The sequence below is a fragment of the Chelonia mydas genome, chromosome 24, assembly GCF_015237465.2.
Source record: "Chelonia mydas isolate rCheMyd1 chromosome 24, rCheMyd1.pri.v2, whole genome shotgun sequence".
Lineage (NCBI taxonomy): Eukaryota > Metazoa > Chordata > Testudines > Cheloniidae > Chelonia > Chelonia mydas.
The window spans coordinates 3,384,997-3,404,872 of record NC_051264.2 but is presented as its reverse complement, the minus strand read 5'-3'; the positions used below and the strand labels follow the sequence as shown (position 1 = coordinate 3,404,872).

Below are 19,876 nucleotides of genomic sequence, written 5' to 3'. Positions count from 1 at the left end.
TGGTTCCCTCAAACAAATACCAACCCTCTTTAGCCCCCTGCATACACACACTTGAGTGGGTCCCTTTTAAATCCTGCTCTGGTTCTTTTGTTCTTCTGTGTTCCTGGCCTTTGGACTTTCAAGACAGACCCTGTGGGCTGAACCGGAGTCCTCAGAGCCCATAGGTCTGGTGCTGTCCTTTGCCAACTCAAGCGTTGGCGGAGCGGGCGCTTACCTTGAGCCATTCCCGTCTGTCCTGCCTGTTTCCCCAGTCAGCCCTCTGTTGGGTTAACCCAATATATTCATACAGTAACATCCCAATAGCCAGGCCAATGTACAGCGCTGTTATGCCAGGGGTACTGGTGACTGCTTTGATGGTCGTGGGCTCTGAGACTGGGCAGGAACGCACCCTTCAATTTACATAACTGTCAGGATGGGTTAATTAGAACCACCTGCCTCCCCGGCAAAGAGGAAAGGGGTTTTTGATCCCATGCAGGAGTCTGGCCTGAGTGGGGAGCAGGTGTGTGTAGAACACACACAACAGAGAGGTGGAGGCCAAAAGCCAAGCAGTAGCCTGAGAGCACAGTGACACCCTGGAAAAAGCTGGACAGCTGTTGGGTCTAGTGTTGGCTACAGAGACTTGGGGCGGCGAGCTCAAAAACTGCCCCTTTCGTTCTCGGGTCCTCCTGCATTTGGAGCAGCAGGATTTTGTACTTTCCTTGTAACTAAGCAAACAAGACAGCATCAGACAAGATACCAGACTCCATCACTTCCTACTTCCCACAAAGGGGCAGCTGTATTCATGAACTATTACCGGGCATCTCCACATCCTTCCCCTCATCCCTCTTCTCCCTGCTCTGTTCACCCCACCCTCTCCCTTCCCCCATCTTTCCATTTAGCTAATGGAACTGACTAAACCCCACTCTCCCGCAAAATGGGGGGACCACCATGACATTTGCCCCATCACCCTGATCGCTGTTTGAATGCTTTATCCCCCACCCCTGTTGTGTTGCCTATTTAGATTATAAGATCTTCAGGACGGGGACTGTCTGCAACCCTGCGTTTGTACAGCTCCAAGCACCCTGCCCTCCCTTGCTTTCAGCAGCTCCTTCAGCACTACTGTGATAAACACAAACAATAATAAATGAGACATTGCAATTGAATAAAGCCACCTCTCTCAAACCATCCGCTCCAGCTTTAAACCAGAAGGAGCTCAGAACGCTACTTGTTCCTTATTCATCACCCAGATTGCTACATGGATTTCTTGCATATTGTTTAATTCCCCAAGAGGAAGCTGGGGAAGGAAGAGCTTGTGAATTCAGCTGCATGCGGTTGAGTTTCAGAGAATGGCGCCAAAAGAAAGAAGCGTGTGGTGGGTTTGGATCTCGGTGCTGTGTGCTGGAACCGGTGAGTCCAGAGTCAGGGACAGGGGGTGAGGATTGGTGGCTGTTTTCTTTCTAGTGGGCTTTAGTGGCCCTGGCTGCACCTGCAAGAGGATAGATTTGTACTTACGGATGTAGCTGACGCTCACAGCCTCTGAAAGGCTAAGGGGCTTTTATAACAGAGCATCAAGTGAAAGCAAAATCCCCGGAGGATGAATCTGGCCTAGTGGCTAGGGCAGGGGAATGGAAGCAGGACTCCTGGCTTCTAGTCCCAGCTCTGGGAAGGGCAGGTCATCTCATCATTAGAAAGAAGTGAGTTGGAATCTGGGCTACAGAGCTCCACCGGTAGGCGCGGGATAGGACGGAGCGTGGTCCAGTAGTCACAGTAGGGAGCTGAGTGGTGGTCCCAGCTTGGTCACTAACTGGTTTGTGACCCTGGACTAGGGTGACCAGATGTCCTGTTTTTAAAGGGACAGTCCTGTTTTCTGGGACTTTTTCTTATATAGGTGCCTATTACCCCCCTCCCCCATCCCATTTTTTCCACAGTTGCTATCTGGTAACCCTACCCTGGACAAGTTCCAGAAACACCATACAAGCTGTACCCTGCCACTGGTCCCCCACGCCTGGGGTCCTTCCTCTGCATGATGCTGTATAAGAGATTGAAAACTCCTCATAATACAGCTTGGCCAAGCTGTAGGTGTGGTTGGCTACTGGGATTTCTTGTCTGACCCCTAGAGCCATAAACTGACGTCTTAAAACATAAGACTGAATTAGCCTTTGAACACAGAAAACGACAAATGCCACTGCAGTGTAGACGTGCCCCAGCGTAGCCAATCCGTGAACTCCTGGCTGCAGGAGAATCCAATACTCTGGATTATACAAAGGGCTAACGCTAGATAATTAACCAACAAAAAGAAGTGTGAGTTTAACTCAGCTTCGCTAAACCGGGTTCAAATAGCAGTGGAGATAAGGCAGCTCGGCTTCTAACTTGGGTTAGCAGCGCGAGTTCGAGCCTGCAGAGCAGCCCGGGGTTGAACTTGTGCAGCGAACGCAGGTTGAATGAAGAGTCTGTGCGGTGACTGCTCTTTTATTCCCAATTAGCTAATCAGAGATAAAAACTCTTGCGGGGGAGACCCAGGTCATACAAAGTTTCCTTCCACTTGGCCTACAAGTCTCCTTTGCTGGGAAGCCTATAAAAAGAACAGGACAATGGTCAGGCTGCTGGCGACCCAAGATCCCAGCCTATCAGGCTGATGGCTATTGTCTCACGGTTTCCTGGCGCTCCCCTGTCTCTTGTCTGTCCTTCGATAGTCAGCCCTTTGGGGAAGGGGCTTGTCTTTCTTTGCTGTGGGTTTATTTGTACAGCACCTGGCACCATGGGGTCCTGCTCCGTGACTGGGGCTCCTGAATGCTACGGTTACACAAAGAAACCACCACTTTGCTTTAAGTTTCCCTGCCTCTGATTTCCATCCACTGACCTCGGGCCTGATTCTCACGGACTCCGATCCACCCCTGGCTACGCTTCGACATATCGCTGCACGCTCCGCAGAGCTGAGTCGGGGGCAGTGGGCGAGTTTCCCAACCGCCCGTTAGGGTCAGTTTGAGGCTGCTCAGGGTCCTGCTATTTCCATCCGTCCCCAGGAGGCAGCTCGATGCTCCCCTTGTCTTTTGCATGGGCTCTGGGGGAAGCATTGCTCAACGGCACTTCAGCTTCTTGCTTCTAGGAAGGTTGCTCCAGCAGGGGTTACGCAACAGCTGCTTCACCCGACAGGGGCTTCCGGTCAGTCGGAGATGTGGTCGGTCACTCCTAGGGGGCCGCTGTCTAAGCTGCAGAGAGCGTCCCCGGGTGCTGTGGCTGCAGTGGAGAGGTTAATCCACCTGGGGAGGGCCTTTGGTGGGATGGGGGGCGTGGGGGCAGCTAAGACAAAGCCTTAGCTTGCAGCTGCACGTCGGGTGTGGCCAAGCTGGGTCATTAGCATCACTACGTTCCTTTAAGGTCTCCAGGTTGTTGCCCGCTTGTATCTGCCCTTGGAGCGAGTAGGAATCTCGTCCCGTCGCCCTCTGCTGCGGGCTCATTACGGGACGCTCGCAGGGGTCCGAATGACAGTGACACGCACGTGATGCCGCCCAAGATGGCGCCCAGGGGGCTCTGTGTCAACGAGAATCAGCCCCACTGATTGAGACGCGTGTTCTCAGCTTCCCAGAGAGCTCCGCCCACAACCGCCCCCGCGCAGCCAACCAGACACGATGCAGAGCACTGATTGGCTGCGTGTGCTCTGAGGGTGGGACACCGTTATAGCTCAGAGATCTGGTCAGCCAGTCAAAATGCACCCCGAAACCCGTGGTCCTTGACATGCCCATCCCTCCAGCACCAGTCTTGATGCTCAAGTCCCGAGTTCCCATCCAAACGGCTCTTTTCTCCTGCAGGACAGATGAAAATGTAGAGTTCCCAAGCAGACTGTAACCCCTGTTTTCACCTATGGGGGTGCGGGGAACGGAATTCAGGCCCAGAGATAGGTGCCATGATGTTCTGTCCCTTAGAACAATGGTTTTCAACCTTTTTTCATTTGCAGACCCCTAAAAAATTTCAAAGAGAGGCGTGGGCCCCCTTGGAAATCTTAGGCCTAGACTGTGGCTCCCCAGGGGTCTGAAGACCAGAGAATCAGTGCCTTAGAGCTGGTTACTATCCCAAGGGGCAAGGGAATGTCAGAAACCTGCATGAGACAGCAGCTTGAATGGGAAGCTAATGAACCCGGTCAATTCTTTCAAACCTCCCTGCTTTGCAATGCAGATCGCTAGATTGTCTTGCATTACCATGCCTTTAAATAATAAAGAACGAATATTAGCACTTCACATTCAAAGGCTCAGCTGCAGCAGGGATAAGCTCAGCAGAAAAGCTTCTGGATAATATTCCCTTAGACTGGGGGGAGGAGGGGATTTCTCACACCTTGGGAACAGATGCAGGGCCCAATTTTCCACTCACATCAGCTTTGTGCTGTTACTTCTCCATTTGCACCAGTGAGTGCCTTTTATGGAGTCACCCCTGATTGACACTGGGGTAAGAGAAGAAGTGGGTTTAAGACGTGCATCTGAAGAAGTGGGTTTTTTACCCACGAAAGCATATGCCCAAATAAATCTGTTCGTTTTTAAGGTACCACCGGACTCCCGGTTGTTTTTGTGGATACAGACTAACACGCCTACCCCTCTGATACTTGGGATAAGAGAGAGGCCCATCAAGCTGTTAGTCTCAGTAGCCTGACCTGGTTACTCCGGATGTCTCTAAATATGAATCACCCCCTCACCCTTTCTTTTGTTTGCAACCATCTCTCTGCACTGAGCACCTAGAATATTTCTGAGCAGTGAAAACCAAGGCTTTCATTCTTGCATTCCGATTCATTTCTACTAGGGGCCTGTGCACGCCGGGGCTAAATGGGGGGATCTGCGAACACGGTATAGAGATACCTCTTTTCATCCTAGCGTGGCCAGGCCCAAAGAGATTAGAGCATGCAGCAGCTCACGGGACCAGCCAGTCTTGTATCATGGTAGATTAGATTGAGTAGGTAGGTAGATGGATTGCACAGGACTGGGGCCAAGATGGGGGGCTGGGTATAGACATTGCTCTGTCCCAAGTCCGCACCAGCTGATAACGCCTCCACACTGTCCCGGGGATGCTCAGCTGGCAGGTAGCCTAGGAGAGTTAGTTTCTCTCGGTGACCAGTCTGCGGACCGGCACCCATCTCGGAGATCTCTCCGAGGCCGTTTAAGAAGGCAGCAAGCAGTCCCTGGTATCAAAAAGGGTGAGAAACACTGGCCAAGGACACGAGAGGATTCAAGTGCCCGCTCTACCAGAGACGTGAGGCAGGACTTTGGGCAAGTCACTTAGACTCTGATCCTCAGAGGCATTTCGATAGCTAAGGCCCATTGGCAGAGGTGCGGGAAGTAGGGGTGCGGAGCTGCTGCAAGCACCCCCAGGCTTTATGCGGGGTCCCAGCTGCCAGCCCTGCACGTGGGGCTCCGCTACTGGCCCCAAGCCTGCCCCCAGCCTCGGCCCCCTTACCCCATCTGTGTCCCCACCTCCTGGAGGCATGGCCCTGCTCCCAGCCCCCGCTCTGAGGGGTGGGGGTGCGAGGTAAAGCATTTCGGGATAGTTTTGCTGGCTTTCAGCACCCCCCCCTACAAAAAGCGTTCCAGCACCACTGCCCATTGGGCTGCCAGGCTCTGTGCCTCAGTTTCCCCACATGTACAATAAGGGTAATAGCTCTGCCCTGCCTCACTGGGGTGTTGCGAGGATAACTACGTTAAAGATTGTGAGGTACAACCTACAGCGGTGGGGGCCAGATAAGCGCAACTGACAAGCATCACTCTGTCTCCATGCATGCAATTTGTGACGCACTCACTCCTGACTTCTGCAACGTATTTCCTGGCTGCACACACATTAATAGGCTGTGACTCTGTGTCATCTTTATCTGGTATTGGGGGGCGGGGGGCGCGGAAGAATCTGTGTTTAATATTGTCAGAACGAAGGGAGCATACCATTTCAGAGATCTTGCCAAATTAGGAGAGATTGACGGACAAGCTGCAATTTCTGCAGTAAGGAAGCTGGTAGCCGTACCGTATGACAATAGCGAGAAAGAAAGAGAGACCCCCAGAGGCCTCAATCTAGCCATCAAAAAAGGACAAGTCACTGGGCAAACGCCCACCATGTAAGGACAGTTTTGAAGAGCATGTCATAAGAACGTCTTAGCAAACACAGATTTGGAGGTCTTTGCACATTGAGACACTGGATGTTGGATCACCATTGCCACATAGATGGAAAAATGTGGATGATGAACAACTTCCTGTGTCCTTCAAGGCCCAGTGGGATCTGAGCTTCTACGAGACCTTACTTATGCCTCTGTCAGAAGGGGCAGCCACACCATCTTCTGTGTCTGTAGTCAGAACCATTTGCCGTGGACAGATCTGTGTACATGCCAAGGCAACGAAGACTGTGATCACCTGGACACTCTCGTCAGCGATCAGAACGATGAACAAGATGAGGATGGCGCTGGTGACCTTTCTAGTCAACATCGTCACCTTTCAATGAGACCTGTATACGTTTATTATTAGATTTTGTTTTACCTTTTAGATTATCGTTGTGAGGCTTTGAGGTCACAAAGAAATCCAATCTTCAGATTATACACAGAGTCATTAAACTAACAAACGAAGAAGTTACCTACTACAGGACAGGCCCAACAAAGAGAAGAACAGAACGCCACTAGCCATCACCTTCAGCCCCCAACTAAAACCCCTCCAACGCGTCATCAAGGATCTACAACCTATCCTGAGGGACGACCCATCACTCTCACAGATCTGGGGAGACAGGCCAGTCCTTGCTTACAGACAGCCCCCCAGCCTGAAGCAAATACTCACCAGCAACCACACACCACACAACAGAACCACTAACCCAGGAACCTATCCTTGCAACAAAGCCCGTTGCCAACTGTGTCCACATATCTATTCAGGGGACACCATCACAGGGCCTAATCACATCAGCCACACTATCAGAGGCTCATTCACCTGCACATCCACCAATGTGATAGATGCCATCATGTGCCAGCAATGCCCCTCTGCCATGTACGTTGGCCAAACGGGACAGTCTCTCCTGCTGGTATTAGCTCATCTCAAGTGATCACTCTGGTTACAGTCTGTATAGTAACACCCATTGTTTCATCTTCTCTGTGTATATAAATCTCCCCACTGTATTTTCCACTGCATGCATCTGATGAAGTGAGCTGTAGCTCACGAAAGCTTATGCTCAAATAAATTGGTTAATCTCTAAGGTGCCACAAGTCCTCCTGTTCTTTTTGCGAATACAGACTAACACGGCTGCTACTCTGAAACCTCTTTCTATGGTAACGGTACCACTTGACCGCTCCACATCAAAGTGGACATAATGAGCTTCCCAGTGACGTAGGAGCACACATTAAGTCGACCAAATTGGTGGCGGCTGCCGCTGGCCTATTTGTGCTGCCTGAATGGAGCAGAGGGGCAGGATCAGATGGGAGAATCTGGCCGGCTGAACGGCAACGTGGGTTTTACGCAGAAGAGAGAGGGGTAAAGGCAGAGCTGGCATTAGCGGATACAGCTTCACTGACCTCCGTTGGAGCAGCAGCAACGGAGGCCAGGTCTGGATTTGTCCCAGAGCTGCCAACTCTCGTGACTGTATCATGAGTCTCACCATTGGAGCTGGGCAAACGACTGATTTTTCAGTTCAGTGACCAAACCAGAAATCTAAAGAGTCCGTTCCTTTTGAACCAAACCTGAATATTTGTTGTTGTTTTTCTTCCTCGCTGAAACAAAAATTACAAAAAAAAAAAAAATTCGTTTGGGTCAAATGAAAGGTTTTGAAAAGGTTGATTTGAATCAAAATGGTTTGATTTGACATTTCCCCTTCACACCCTCCAAAAAAGAAATTATTTTTTTCCCCTGTACAAACTATTTGCTGAATTCGACCCAAATTTGCAAATAGTTTTGGTGTCCTGAAAAAAAATATTTTTGGGGGGGGGGCGGGGGGCAAATTTACCTTTCATTGACATATTTTTGCCCAGCTCTATTCACAATGTTTGGTGTTTTTCAAAGCATCTGCTCCTGGAATCCCGTGATTAGGTAATAATCTCCATTTTCTTTCTTTGTTTAATAAACAAACAAACCACATATTTCTGGCCTGCAGGTTAGAAAGCGAAAAGCCTGAAAACATAAAGCAATTGCACCCTAGAGGCCCAGAAATCAGGAGCCAAACAGAGAGACTCGTAAGTTAATTACTAGCTGAAAAATATGAGATTTACACGCGTTTTGCTGATTTGGGGGATCTTGCCTCGTGGTTTTTGAACACTTGGGTTGGCAATTAACATTAATTACGTGTATTGCTGTAGTACCTAGGAGCCCTGCTCATGGGCCAGCACCCCACTGACGTAGGCACTGTGGTCACACAGTAGGCCGCGACGTTGGCTGTGTCTGTGAAGTGCTAAAGTGCAATTTTTCATTTAAAAACAAAACCTGTCACAATTTTTGCAGTTGCAAGAGCAGCAGAACAAGGACAATCGTCCAAAGACACGGGGCAAAGTGGGCATCTCGGAGGAACAGCGAGCTACTTCACCTGGACAGCAGAGAGAACAGACAGAAATGCAACCTGGATCGCGACAAACACAGCCACCTCCGCAGAAGGAGGACCCACAACGCCCAACACAACAGTTCTCATCCCAGTAAAGGACACCACTGGGCGCAAAATCAGTAAGTCTTGGGCAGAGAGCTCTGCCCACCGCGTTCAGGGTGAGTCCCCACTCCCCTCGCTGAGCTGTTACCCATGAGGGAACCCACTCAGGTAAGCCAAATGGGATTTCTTGCAGAAGGGGACGTGGCAGACTACAGCAGGTTGGGAAATGGTTTGAATGACTCAGAAATTTGAACTGGGCATAACTGTAGCCACACAGGCCATCACAATACAGATCATAAAGATTAGGTCCTATGATTTACTCCCTGACTGCAGTTACAGGCAGCTGCATTTGCAGACACTGCAGTTGGATCTGCCACCCCTGTGCCTAGAGCACTGGATTGGGACTCTGAAGACCTGGGTTCTAGCCCCAGCTTTGCCACTGGCCTACTGGGTGACCATTGGCAAGTCATTTCTCCATGCCTCAGTTTCCCTATCTGTGCAATGGGCAGGATGATCCTGACCTCCCTTTGTGAGGTGCTTGGTGAACGAAGGATGATGATGATGATGATGGTCCCTGTGTCCCAGCAGGGCAGCTGTCAAAGCCAGAGATTGCAATCCACTCCGTGAAGGGGATCTGCAATGTCACCTTGACCTGCACCATGCGGGAAGGAGGCGGGGACATCACGTACGTCTGGCACCAGCCCGGGAAGAGCCATGTTCTGTCCACGGAGCCCATTCTCCGCATCACCCAGAAGCCGGCTGATGGCTTCCTGAACTACACCTGTACCATCCACAACACGGAGAGCAAGAGTTCCAGCATGGTGTCCCTGAGCAAGCACTGCGATGGTCAGGCTCAGTATTCCCACCCACAGCTCAGTACACTTCCTAGATAGGTCTGTGCCCTACTGGTTAGAGCACTTGCTTGGGACTCAGGAGCCTCGAGTTCTACTCCCGCCACTGGGAAAGTCACTTCCTGCCTTGCCTCAGTTTCCCTTCCTGCCCTTTATCTGATTTGACTGTAAGCTCCCTGGGGAAGAGGCAGCACTCAAGGGCCTGCCCTCTAGGTGCTACCATTACAATATAAGGCACAGGGCAAAGTGACAAGCGGGTTTACGGATAGTGCACTGCCAGAGACCTTCCAAGGCTGCTCTGAATCAGCCCAGCTCTGTTGCCATCCCTGGAGCTGTCTGGATTTACACCAGCTGAGGAGTTGGCCCTGGCTGTGACTCAATTCCTTCTCTTCCCTTTGTAGGAGCCTCAGCTTCCAGCTTGATCAAGTACTGGGTCCCGCTGGTGTTCATGGTCATTGCGTTGATCACCCTGTATTTCACGTACAGGAAGACCACAGAGAGAGGTGCGGGGTGTGGCCTGGCTCCGTGGGCCTGGAATTTCCAGGCCCAAATCTGATCTCAACTGCCCTGGTGCAATTCCAGATGAACTTCAGTGAAAGGCGGGGGGGGGTTACTCTGAATTAGGCAGGTCAGTTGCCTGGTTTTAAACCGGACGGACCTTCTTTTGGGGGGCCGACACGGAGACAAACCTGGACTGCGCATTGAGGTCAGGCGGGCTGAGGTGCAGTGTTGTTCTCTGTGCAGCGTGACCTTGTACGCCCCATGCTGCAGGCATCCACAGCCCTTCGGGACTGACGTGGCATGCTGGAGCCCCAGCAGGGTCAGAATTTAGATCCTGCTGCTCCCAAACCTCAGGCCCATGCCATCTGAGCTACAGGAGAATCCTCATCAGTGGCTAGCCGCATAGGGTCTATGACACCATGAGGTAGTTTTGATTTCATCCAGTAGCGGGCAACGATGCACTCCCACACTAGCCAGCTCATTAAAGGAGTCAGGATTGAAACTTCACTTTAGAGTCTCCTGCCATGGCCATTTGCCCCCCTCTCCTCGCCTCCCTTGGTCATCCTCACCACCGCACTGCTTTCTTGGGTGAATGCAGAAGAACGTAAAAAAACATTCATTCCCCCAGTGATTTCACTTAACGCCACCCTTTGGTTTTGTTCCTCAGAAAGCCGCAGCAGAGCCGGGTCCAGTTCTCAATCCTCGGGTAAGATTCACTCCAGCTTCCATTCTATTCACACTATGCTGTGCCCATCATTGTGGTATCTGAGTAATGAGGATCGGTGGGTGCCCAAGGGCCAGAACCTCAAAATTCTTTAAGGGCCTAACTCCCACCGATGGCCTGATTTCACCAGGATTTAGGCACCTATATGCCTTTAAGATCTGGACCCAAGTGATTTAGGAGCACAAATCTCGTGGACTCTCAAGGGGATGGTCTCTCTAATACCCTGGGACCAACATGGCTACAACAACATTGCAAACAAGATTTCCCCCCCACATTTCCTCCCCCCACCCCCAATCATGGTCTATTTTCCTTTCCCTTCTTTTGCGCTTTCCATTCACTGCGCATTGCCAGTTTTGATTGCTCAGCACACTTAGGGCTAAATCCTACAGACATGTATTAGTTATTCATATTGCAGCAGAACCTGGAGCTTTGGTCATGGACCAGGACCCCACGATGCTAGGAGCCGTACAAACACAGGAAACAAAGACAGTCCCTGCCCCAAGGGTATTTAAGGGCCTGACTCCCGTTGACCTGAATTTCAATGGGAGTTAGTTGCCTAAATCCTTTGAGGATCTGGGGCCGAGTCCCCATTATCGCTCTGAGCAGGAACGGGTGTGGAGCAACAAATTTTTAAATAACCTGCTTTTCCTTGGCTTGTTTTTCTTTGTGGGTTTATTACCAGCCCAATGCTTTGTATTTCAGACTCTGATTCACAAGACAATCAAGCGGTTCACAGTGCAGCCCAAGTTAACCCCCATCCGGAGGTAGGTCCCTAAGACATATTTTCCCTCCCCAGTGAAATTGTTAGAAAAATCCTTACTAATCCCTCTCCCCTCCTGCCACCCAGCAAATGACCATCCGCACCAGGATTAGAATCCGGCTCGCTCTTTGACGTAGCCCAGCCGAACGGAGAGAGAGGGCAGGAGGCCGAGAGTCCAGAATCCTGCCTTCTGTTCCTCTGCCAGGCTCCCCATCGGACCCTGAGCAAGTCACCTCGCTAGGCCTCAATTTCCTCATCTGTAAATCGTGGGGGGCGGGGGGGGGGGGCGCAAGTGATCCAGACCCTGCTTTGGAAAGCAGCTCCCATCCATAGATCTCAAAGCGCTCACCCCACAGCACCACTTATGGGTCTCTAATGCAAAGACCCCACGGCTTAGAAAGCCTTGGTGTGAGCACTTGCACACGAATGGGTCTTTATTCCTAGATTGCATTAAAGCATTTTTTCAAATTTAGGGCCTGATTCAGCCCTGTGTTAATCCAGTCTCATGCCAACATACCTCCCTTGATTCCAGTGGACCTGCACCAGTATAAAAGTGAATTGAAACTATGGCCCTTAGTTCTCATGGAAGTATTGCCCAGTGACAGACACCTGGGCCACTGCACCTGCGTGACTCAGTTTCCCCACATGGGAATAACAATGCTTAGCCAGAGTGCAACGAGGCTCCACCCATTCACATTTGGGAAGCATTTCAGAGCTGGGCAGGCAGCAGTGGGTTAGCCTATTCAAACACACAGGCGAAGATCCATCTGTCATGGCTGTATTTTGTATTGCAGGCGTGGAATCGGACTGGTGAGGAGACTCTAGCTACCAAGAAAAATGAAGAAGCTCTCGCTGACCCAGATCCTTCCCCCCAGCCAGGCAAGAAGTCACAGCTCCTTGGTTTTACTTTTTGAAAATAAGCAACAGCACTGATTGAATTGCCCCTGGCCGTCAGCTGCTAAAGAACTAGGGTGAAATCCTGGGCCCCTGATATTGATGGCAAAACTTCACTCTTAGTTCTGACTGACTGCAGCACCCATGACAGTTGCTCTGTCCAGGCACTCCTCTTGAAAACCCTGCTCCCAGCCTCCAGGCTGTGTCTGCTGGGCTTTTTGTCCTGCTCTGTCGCTCTGTCTCGCTGGATGTCTCTCTCCTCCTGCCATGCTGTCCCACTCACCCACCCACCCACTCCTTCCCCCAAATGCAAAATCCCCTCCGCCCAGACCTTAGACTTCTTGACTAGCCTGCGGACGCGTCTCCATCTTGGAGACAGCGAGGAGCTAGGGCTGGATGAAGGGCAGCTGCTAAACAGATGCACTTAAGAGGTTTTTAACCCTCCCACGTGACACACTTGCACTTTTCATCCATTGCTCACTAAGAGCTGGGTGTTATTAATACCCAATTAGCAAGGGGCATCGCCTCAGGCGGCCTCTCCCCATCACACCCTGGGTGACCTACCTTGACGGGTCGATCCCTGGGTGATGGCAGTCCTGCCGGCGGGGGCAGGGTCCCAGCCCTCCGGCTGTGCCTCTGAGGGAGCCCAGCCCCTCCAGAGAGCCAGAGCAGCCCAGAAAAAATGAAAAGCACTCCCGCAGCTCCCTGAAGACCAGTCTCCGCCCAGCTACGGGGGGATGCAGCCTTTCCTACCCTCCAAGGAAGTCTCAGCTCGGGCACACCTGAGGCCCCAGGTGCAGCAGGTGGGGCTGATTGTGACCACAGGAGGTCGTTAACCCCTTCCTGGTTTGGGAGCGGAGTTGTCTGCCTGACCGCCAGGCTGCGAGGCCTTTGCTCACGCCATTTCACTGCTCTTCTTTCCACCAGCACAAAGCAGGGATAACCCAGGTGCGAGAGGAGAATGAGGCCTTCTCAGGCCTGATCTATCTGGGCTCCAAGCGCAGAGGAGTTTGCAGGTCACCAGGGAGGCTCGGAGCGGTGCCCAGAGATGAGTCGTCCTGATGCAAACTCCACAGCTGACCCCAGCCAGTCGGGCTCCTGGAGAGTCGGATGTGGGTTTATTCCAGAACCTCTGGCCCGGGCAAGACGGCTGGTTTTCTGCTTCTCTTGCCATCTCCTATCCTGTGCCCAGCACCCACGAGTTGCGGGCGGCTGCATGCTGAAAGGGAAGTGCCTGTGGAAGCCTTTGAACTCTTCCCTGGCTTCCTTCCAGCTCATTTTCATGTGGATTTTGCTTCTCTTTGATTGAACAGAACACAGCACAGCCTCGCCCAGCTAACCCGGGATGCCAGACCCAGCAGAGCCTCCTAGCCCCCCAGCGTGACGCCAACACATGGAGAAACCACAGGGGAGTTGCTCACTTTTGGAGAAAGCTCTGTACGCCAATACCACCCCACCCCAAATCTTCCCCTTGTCCCCTGATGAAGAAGAGAGGTGACAGTCAATCTCACCCATTACATGGCACTTTTCTCCTGTAGATCTCACAGTGCTTTGCAATTGGGGGTGCATAGCAACAGCCCCATTTTAGAAGGGGAAACTGAGGCACAGAAAGGCGAAGTGACCCTGCCTATCAAGCCAGTAACAGAGCGAGGAAACAGAACCCAGGAATCCTAATACCCTGCCTGGCACTGGACTATGTTGCCTAGCTTTGGATTGTGGTGCTGCTCCCTTGTGGATGGCAAACTTTGGCCCTGATTCTCCATAATGTGAAGCACGTGTCCAAATCCTAGCAAGACTGGGGACTGTTTTTGGTTCCGGGAGTATCAAACTGTAGAGCAATCTAATGGGGGTGGGCTCACTTGTGTGCGTGTGTGTGTAATACACAGGATTTCATCCAATAAAGTCATATTTAATGTTTGAAACACAGCTGGCCCTTGATTCTGGAACTGGTGGGAGTTTGGGGTTTGCAAAGAGAGCAGGATTAGGCCATATCTCAGTCCCAGGTGAGCAGCCCGTCTCAGCCACTTGCTAGACCGCTGCGAGGGAACGCTGCCGCTGGATTATTTAAGCCTCTGGAGCCTGATCACAGCCCTGGGGCACAGACCCTCTGTCTATCACCCCCTCCTGAGGGGGTGCTGACCCACCCCCCATTGCTTAAACATGCCCTTTGCCAGAACCCCACGCAAAGGGATTACCACTGACCTCTCTCAGAGGCGCACGCTGGGCCCTGGAGTCTAACCCCATCGTTGTCAGTGAACAGAGAAAGCACAAGGGAGTACGGTCCCCACAGCCCACTTACCTCCAACCCGCAGGGCCCCCCGCTTGCTCACCCTTCCCGATGGGGTCCGGGGGGGACGAGCTGTGCTCAGGCAGGTAGGCAGGGTCCCCTGGCTCATCAAGCTCCTACGTGCCAGGTTGCTTCTCGCGCTGCTTCAGCTGGTGAAGAATGGGCCCTGAGTAAGGCAGCTCCTGTCCTTTTGTCACATTTAGCCCCCTTTGTCAGGTGGCTTCCTGCTCACCCTCCCCAGGTGGTCCCAGACCCCCAGATCCCAGGTGACTTGGGCCCCAATCCTTAGAGGTATTTAGGTGCCTAGCTCCCGTTGGCACCCAGATGCAATTTAGGATCTGGGCATTCCAACGCTGCCGGGCAACCTCTAAACCAGTTCTCCTGGCTGGAAGCCAGTATTGCTTAGAGCAATTCTATTTCAATGGGCGAGCACTCCCAATTTAACGACCTGCTATTTCCAGCCTTGGACCAGTTCAGCCCTGGACCACGACAGCTCTGTTGGAATTTTGGTCCCACACGGATGTGAATGGACACCAGAGAAAAGGCTGCACCTTCCAAATGGAGTTTTCTGCTTGATACAGATACGCCCAGAGCCCTCATCATCTCATACCGAACTCCTACCCTGTCCCGAGAGCGTCCCCAAATCGTCACAGGCCCACAGCAAAAGAGGCCGGGTTCCGCTGCGGATGCTGAAGCTCGGAGAGGCATGTCTCAAAAGCCGCAGTGGGCTGCATCGGATCTCAGTGACACCCGTGAAAAATGCGGAGGGCTCTGGCCTCCCCTTGCCTTGTACCTTGTGTTGTCACTCACGCTGAGAAGAGGGGGAATATTCTACCAAGCCAAGGCAGTAACATTTTACCTGTCGACCCTGGGTACCTACAGGGCCTCCCATTACTCGGTTATCTGAGCATTTCACAACCTTTAATGCACCCTGTGAGGCAGGGCAGTTTTATCGTCTGTGGCTCGACTAAGGTCTCAGGCCCCACCCTTCCTCCTGCTTTCCAGTGCAAGCCCGAGGCGCAGGTGAGTCAGTCACTGCATTTAAGCCAGGAGTTACTTCAGATTCACCCCAGGAAGTGAGCTGAGACTCCAGCCCTTTAAATGCAAACTGAGCGGAAGAAGAAATAACTCATTTTCTTAAAATAAAACCCTCTCTGTCAAATGCAGATAGCGAAGCTGCTTCCTCTTTCGGGGCGCTCGTACTCACGTTCACAGAAATGCACTTCTCTGTCATGCAAACGTTTTTCCGGGCCCCATTTTTCTGATCTGAATGGTCCACAAAAGTCCGGCAACCCAATGGCAAGTCGGGGGTACTCACCGCTCCACGTCAGGGGGTCTGATGGAATTTCTACCTGGGTTTTTTTCAGCCTGCGCTCTGGGGGATTCTGACCCCCTAGGGGCAATTGTGCTGGGCGTGACTGGGAACTCGTGACTGAGTCCGGCAAAAAGCCCCACCATGAGACCACAGCTCTCACTTGACAAGCGTACGTGGGCTGGGTCCAGGAAGTCACGCCAGCTCTCGGGCCTGTGCAGCTCCCTGGTGCCAGCAGCGGAGGGCGCTGGAGTGCAGACACAGGCAACACCTGTTGGCCCAGTTCGTTGTTGCCCCGAGGCCCTTGACACCTGCAGCCACCTGCACCATCTCTGAAGGGGCCAGGCTGGGGCGGAGCAAGAACAGGGCCTGGGAGGACCACAGGCGAGAGGGCGCGGTCAAGTTGGGAGGGAGCGTGGTCTGGGCAGAACTGTTCCTCTGGCCCCATAGCAGGGATGCATGTTAGGACAAAGACCGCCCAAAATGCAAACCCCATGTCCCTCTCCCTGCAGGGGGCTGGCACACGGAGACAGGGCAACTCGGCTCCTGTCTTAGCTCTGGCCCCAAGATGTTTGCTCCAGTGGTTTAGCGGACTTGGTGATCTGGAGGCCCCTTCTTTGGTAGTGTAGACGCGCCCAGAGTCTGTCGGCCAATCTTGCTCAGCTGGGCTGAGCACGGCTGCTGGGTTGGGGGTGTTGTTTACGTAAGAACCATGTCCTGTAGCAGGAATAGTCCACCAGCCATGTAGCAACAGTGCCTTCAGCCTCCTACCCTACCCACTTCCTAGCCTGCGGGCCCGATTCCCCAGCGCCTGAGACCTTACACAGCCATTTGCACCAGTGCAAACTGAGGGTGAGACGCTGCTGGTTCCGAGTGGTGGCGTTTCACGCTCTGCTGTGGTGAGCGAGCGTGCAAGGTGCCACAGAGAATTACGTCCAGGGACATGAGGGTACCCCAACTCCAAATGAGTTTGCTGCTGTCCCCAGTCGTCTCTGAGGAAGAGACAGGGCTGGATCTTCCATGGAAAAGGTGGAAGGGGAAAATAAGACAATGCAAAAGCCAAAGGAAATGACTCATGCCCCGAAACCATGGCACCTTTGCCAGGTGACTCATTCTGAGAACGATGAGGCACATATGGGTTGGTAGGGGCAATGGGCCTGGGGTCTGATTTCAAAGAAAACAGGATGATTTGGAGGGGGAGAAAAGAATCCCCCCCCCCCGCACCTTGTTCTATTTGCTAAACAAACTCCCGCTAGCAACCTCCCGAGAGCTCCTGCCATGAAATAGCAGGTGCTGATCACTGGATCATTCTGCAGCACGTGTGCGCGCACACACACGTGTGTTTGTGTGTCACGCGTGTGCTCGTGTGTACGTGCACACACAATGATCTATGCCACTGCCTGGCTCTGAACTTTTTGTGGCTGACATTTCTGCTGGGTGGATCTTTTTATAGTTGTCTGCAAAAAAGCAAGGTGTTATTCGCATACTCTCACCTCCCTGAAGGCCGTGGGATTTCTGTGGGGGAGGACGGTGTGCTGGGGTTATAAATGGAATATCCTGTCCCCACCCCCCACCGGTGATTGAGCAGCAGGCCATTCCCACAGCCCCTCTGTGGCTATGACTCAAGCCCCTGCTCTGGGCCAGGGGCCGTGATCTTAGACACATGAAATTATGCTGCGGGCTTGTCCAGATTTCAGCCATCAGTGGTTATTCACCAAGGAAGCTGCCCTGTTTCAAACCTGGAGTTTAGGGTCCCTGGTGTAAATTAGAGCTGCCCCTGAATGCTCTAGTTTACTGCCACCTCTGGCCACACCCTCTTTGGCCACGCCCCTCCTCTGGCCACGCCCCCTCCTCTGGCCAGGCCATTGACCAAATGAGGGTAACTCTCTATAACCCAGCTGTGAGCAGGGCCCCTGCAGGGGCCTGCACTGGGCCAACTAACCTGATTTTACTTATACCAGGGCAACGTCTGTGTGCCAACCAGCTCTTAGTTTCCTGCCTCGGCTCCGCCACCTCAGCTTCCAGCAGGTGCGATGGCCGGTGCAGTCAGGATTCTGTCACCAGAGCCACGCAGGGGAGAGGCTTACTGTGCATGCTCCAGCTGCCTCCACATTGGCTCTGGCCAGCCGGGCCACAGGGCTTTGTAGGGGCCAGCCACTTCAGACGAGTGCATCCGACGGACCAGCTGCTTGCGCAGCCTAACTGGGCGGGGCCGGGATCGGGCGTTCCACAGGCCTTCGCTGACTCCTCTGCTTCGTGTGCAGTGTGGCCTTTCCATTCATCGCCCCTTCCTTTGCTGAGCCAGGGAGCAGCAGCCCGACCAGCCCCTGCAGCGTCTCCGTGGAGCAGGGGAGGGTTTTTTTTTTTTTACACACCCAGTTTTCCACCAGCCGGGCTGGGGCTGCACCGGACCCAATGGGATGCTTTACGCAGGGGATGTGCGGTTCGAAATGAACTCATGAAGAGCAGGACTGCAGACACAGGCGGGGAGGGGGAGGGCAGGCGGCCAGCGACACGCCCAATCCACTCCCTCGCTGTGCCTTGTGTCGTCACCCCTGCTGGCGGGTGTAAAAACGCCACCAGCTTAGAACTGGCAGGGTTTGGCCCCTACTTTGCACTAGTGCAAATGACCACACTCTGACCAGCTCTGGGTGTCATCTTGGGGGGGGGGGGTCCACATAGAACGCTGCCAGCCGGGGGCGCGTGGCGCTCTGGGAAGCAGAATGGATCTCGTGGGTAGGAGAGAAGGGTGAATAGTAGGGTTGGGCCCACTTGAGAGCCTAGCTCAGATCTTTGCCGGCGGCTGCAACAACCATCTCTCATACACTAGTAGAATGGCATCAAAGCCTTAGCGCATCCCAAGGTCACCAAGTGCTTTACAAAGGAAGGTGGGATCCCTATCCCCATTTTACAGCTGGGGAAACTGAGGCCTTGTCACGGAGCCTTGTCCAAGGTCACCCAAGGCTACTCAGCTGCCAGCTCCCGCCTCTGATTGGCCGGTGATGCCAGCCCTCCCTGCACACTTGGCACATTTTTCAAACAAGCCGCCCTTTGTGCTGCCGCCCCCCTCCCCCCACTGCCCCGGAACCATCAGCAAATCTGCCACCTGGCCCGCCGCCCTCTCCTTTGCCATGGGGCCCCCAACAAACCAGGGAGCTGAGACCTGCCCATCAGGACCTGTATGGACTCAAGGTTTCCTTGTGCTCCCCCATCTGTGTGTAGCCACCTGCAGTCTCTTGTCTTATGCTGTAAGCTCTGTGGGGCATGCCTCGTCTTTCTGGTCTGTGTCCATACAGCACCTAGCACTGTGAGGGGCGGGGTCCATGAGGAAGGCTTCCTCCCGGCGCTACCGCAAGACAAATAAACTACCGGCAGGGGGAGGGAGGGAAGGGTGTATGGCCCAAATGGGGGAGGGGAATTTCAATGGCTATTTCTGAGCCTCGGAAATGTTTGGCTGTTCCAGGGAGCCAGTGGGGAAGGTGGGGTTGATTTATTTGGCCCTCCCCTAGCTATTGATCTGAGACTTGCTCCCCCCGTGGGATCTGAGCCACTGATTGTCTGCAGAGCCCCCATGGGTTAGAATAAAGGCCCACTGCCCTGCAAGGCCTTTTAAACAAGTATCTTAGATAGATGCTGGGGCGGGGAAGGGGGGGGAGCTGTATGTAAATCTCCAATTCCCTCTGATTTGGCTCAAATAATTCCCCCAGAAGTTGCTGCCGGAGTGGAGCAGGACCCCTCACGGCTGGCTCCGGTATGGGGTGCAGAGACCATCTGCCTCCTTTCTTCGGTTGGAGCCCCCTCTTGCGGCAGATTCCTGTCATTACCATTAGCTACTGTCTTCTTTTTTCCAGCTCTTGGGGCTTTTTTCATGTTTTTTTTGGTTGGTTGGTTGGTTGGTTGTTGCTCTTTTCCATGAATTACGCTGACCCTTCTGGCCTCTAGTTTCCCTCTTGGCTCCAGTCCCCTTCCCCATTCAACTGCCCTGTAATGAACA

General features: G+C 53.0%; 1 protein-coding gene and 1 long non-coding RNA gene across 8 annotated transcripts in view; one reads left to right on the top strand and one right to left on the bottom strand.

Moving 5' to 3' along the window:
- The window catches only part of LOC119564090, a 44,662-nt gene extending 28,630 nt beyond the window's left edge, over positions 1-16,032 (bottom strand). For 3 of the 5 annotated variants that reach the window (XR_005222968.2, XR_006287286.1, XR_006287289.1), the window contains exon 1: positions 15,889-16,032. This is a non-coding gene — a long non-coding RNA (uncharacterized LOC119564090). Of the gene's footprint in view, positions 1-12,847; positions 13,215-15,888 lie in introns of those variants that run through there. The other 2 variants (XR_006287288.1, XR_006287287.1) reach the window with 1 other exon arrangement.
- On the top strand, positions 1,237-14,205 carry LOC119564201 (T-lymphocyte surface antigen Ly-9). Of its 3 annotated transcripts, none has more exons than XM_037883405.2 (8): positions 1,237-1,386; positions 8,415-8,630; positions 9,139-9,399; positions 9,806-9,907; positions 10,573-10,611; positions 11,332-11,393; positions 12,184-12,268; positions 13,597-14,205. In XM_037883405.2, exons 1-8 carry the CDS (start codon positions 1,326-1,328, stop codon positions 13,620-13,622), a joined length of 852 nt encoding a protein of 283 aa, XP_037739333.1. In that variant the 5' UTR covers positions 1,237-1,325; the 3' UTR covers positions 13,623-14,205. The 3 variants fall into 3 exon arrangements, with proteins under 3 accessions (XP_037739333.1, XP_037739331.1, XP_037739332.1); XM_037883403.2 differs by having other exon boundaries at positions 1,241-1,386; positions 13,211-14,205; XM_037883404.2 differs by having other exon boundaries at positions 1,243-1,386; positions 9,142-9,399; positions 13,211-14,205.
- Positions 16,033-19,876: the final 3,844 nt, after the last annotated feature.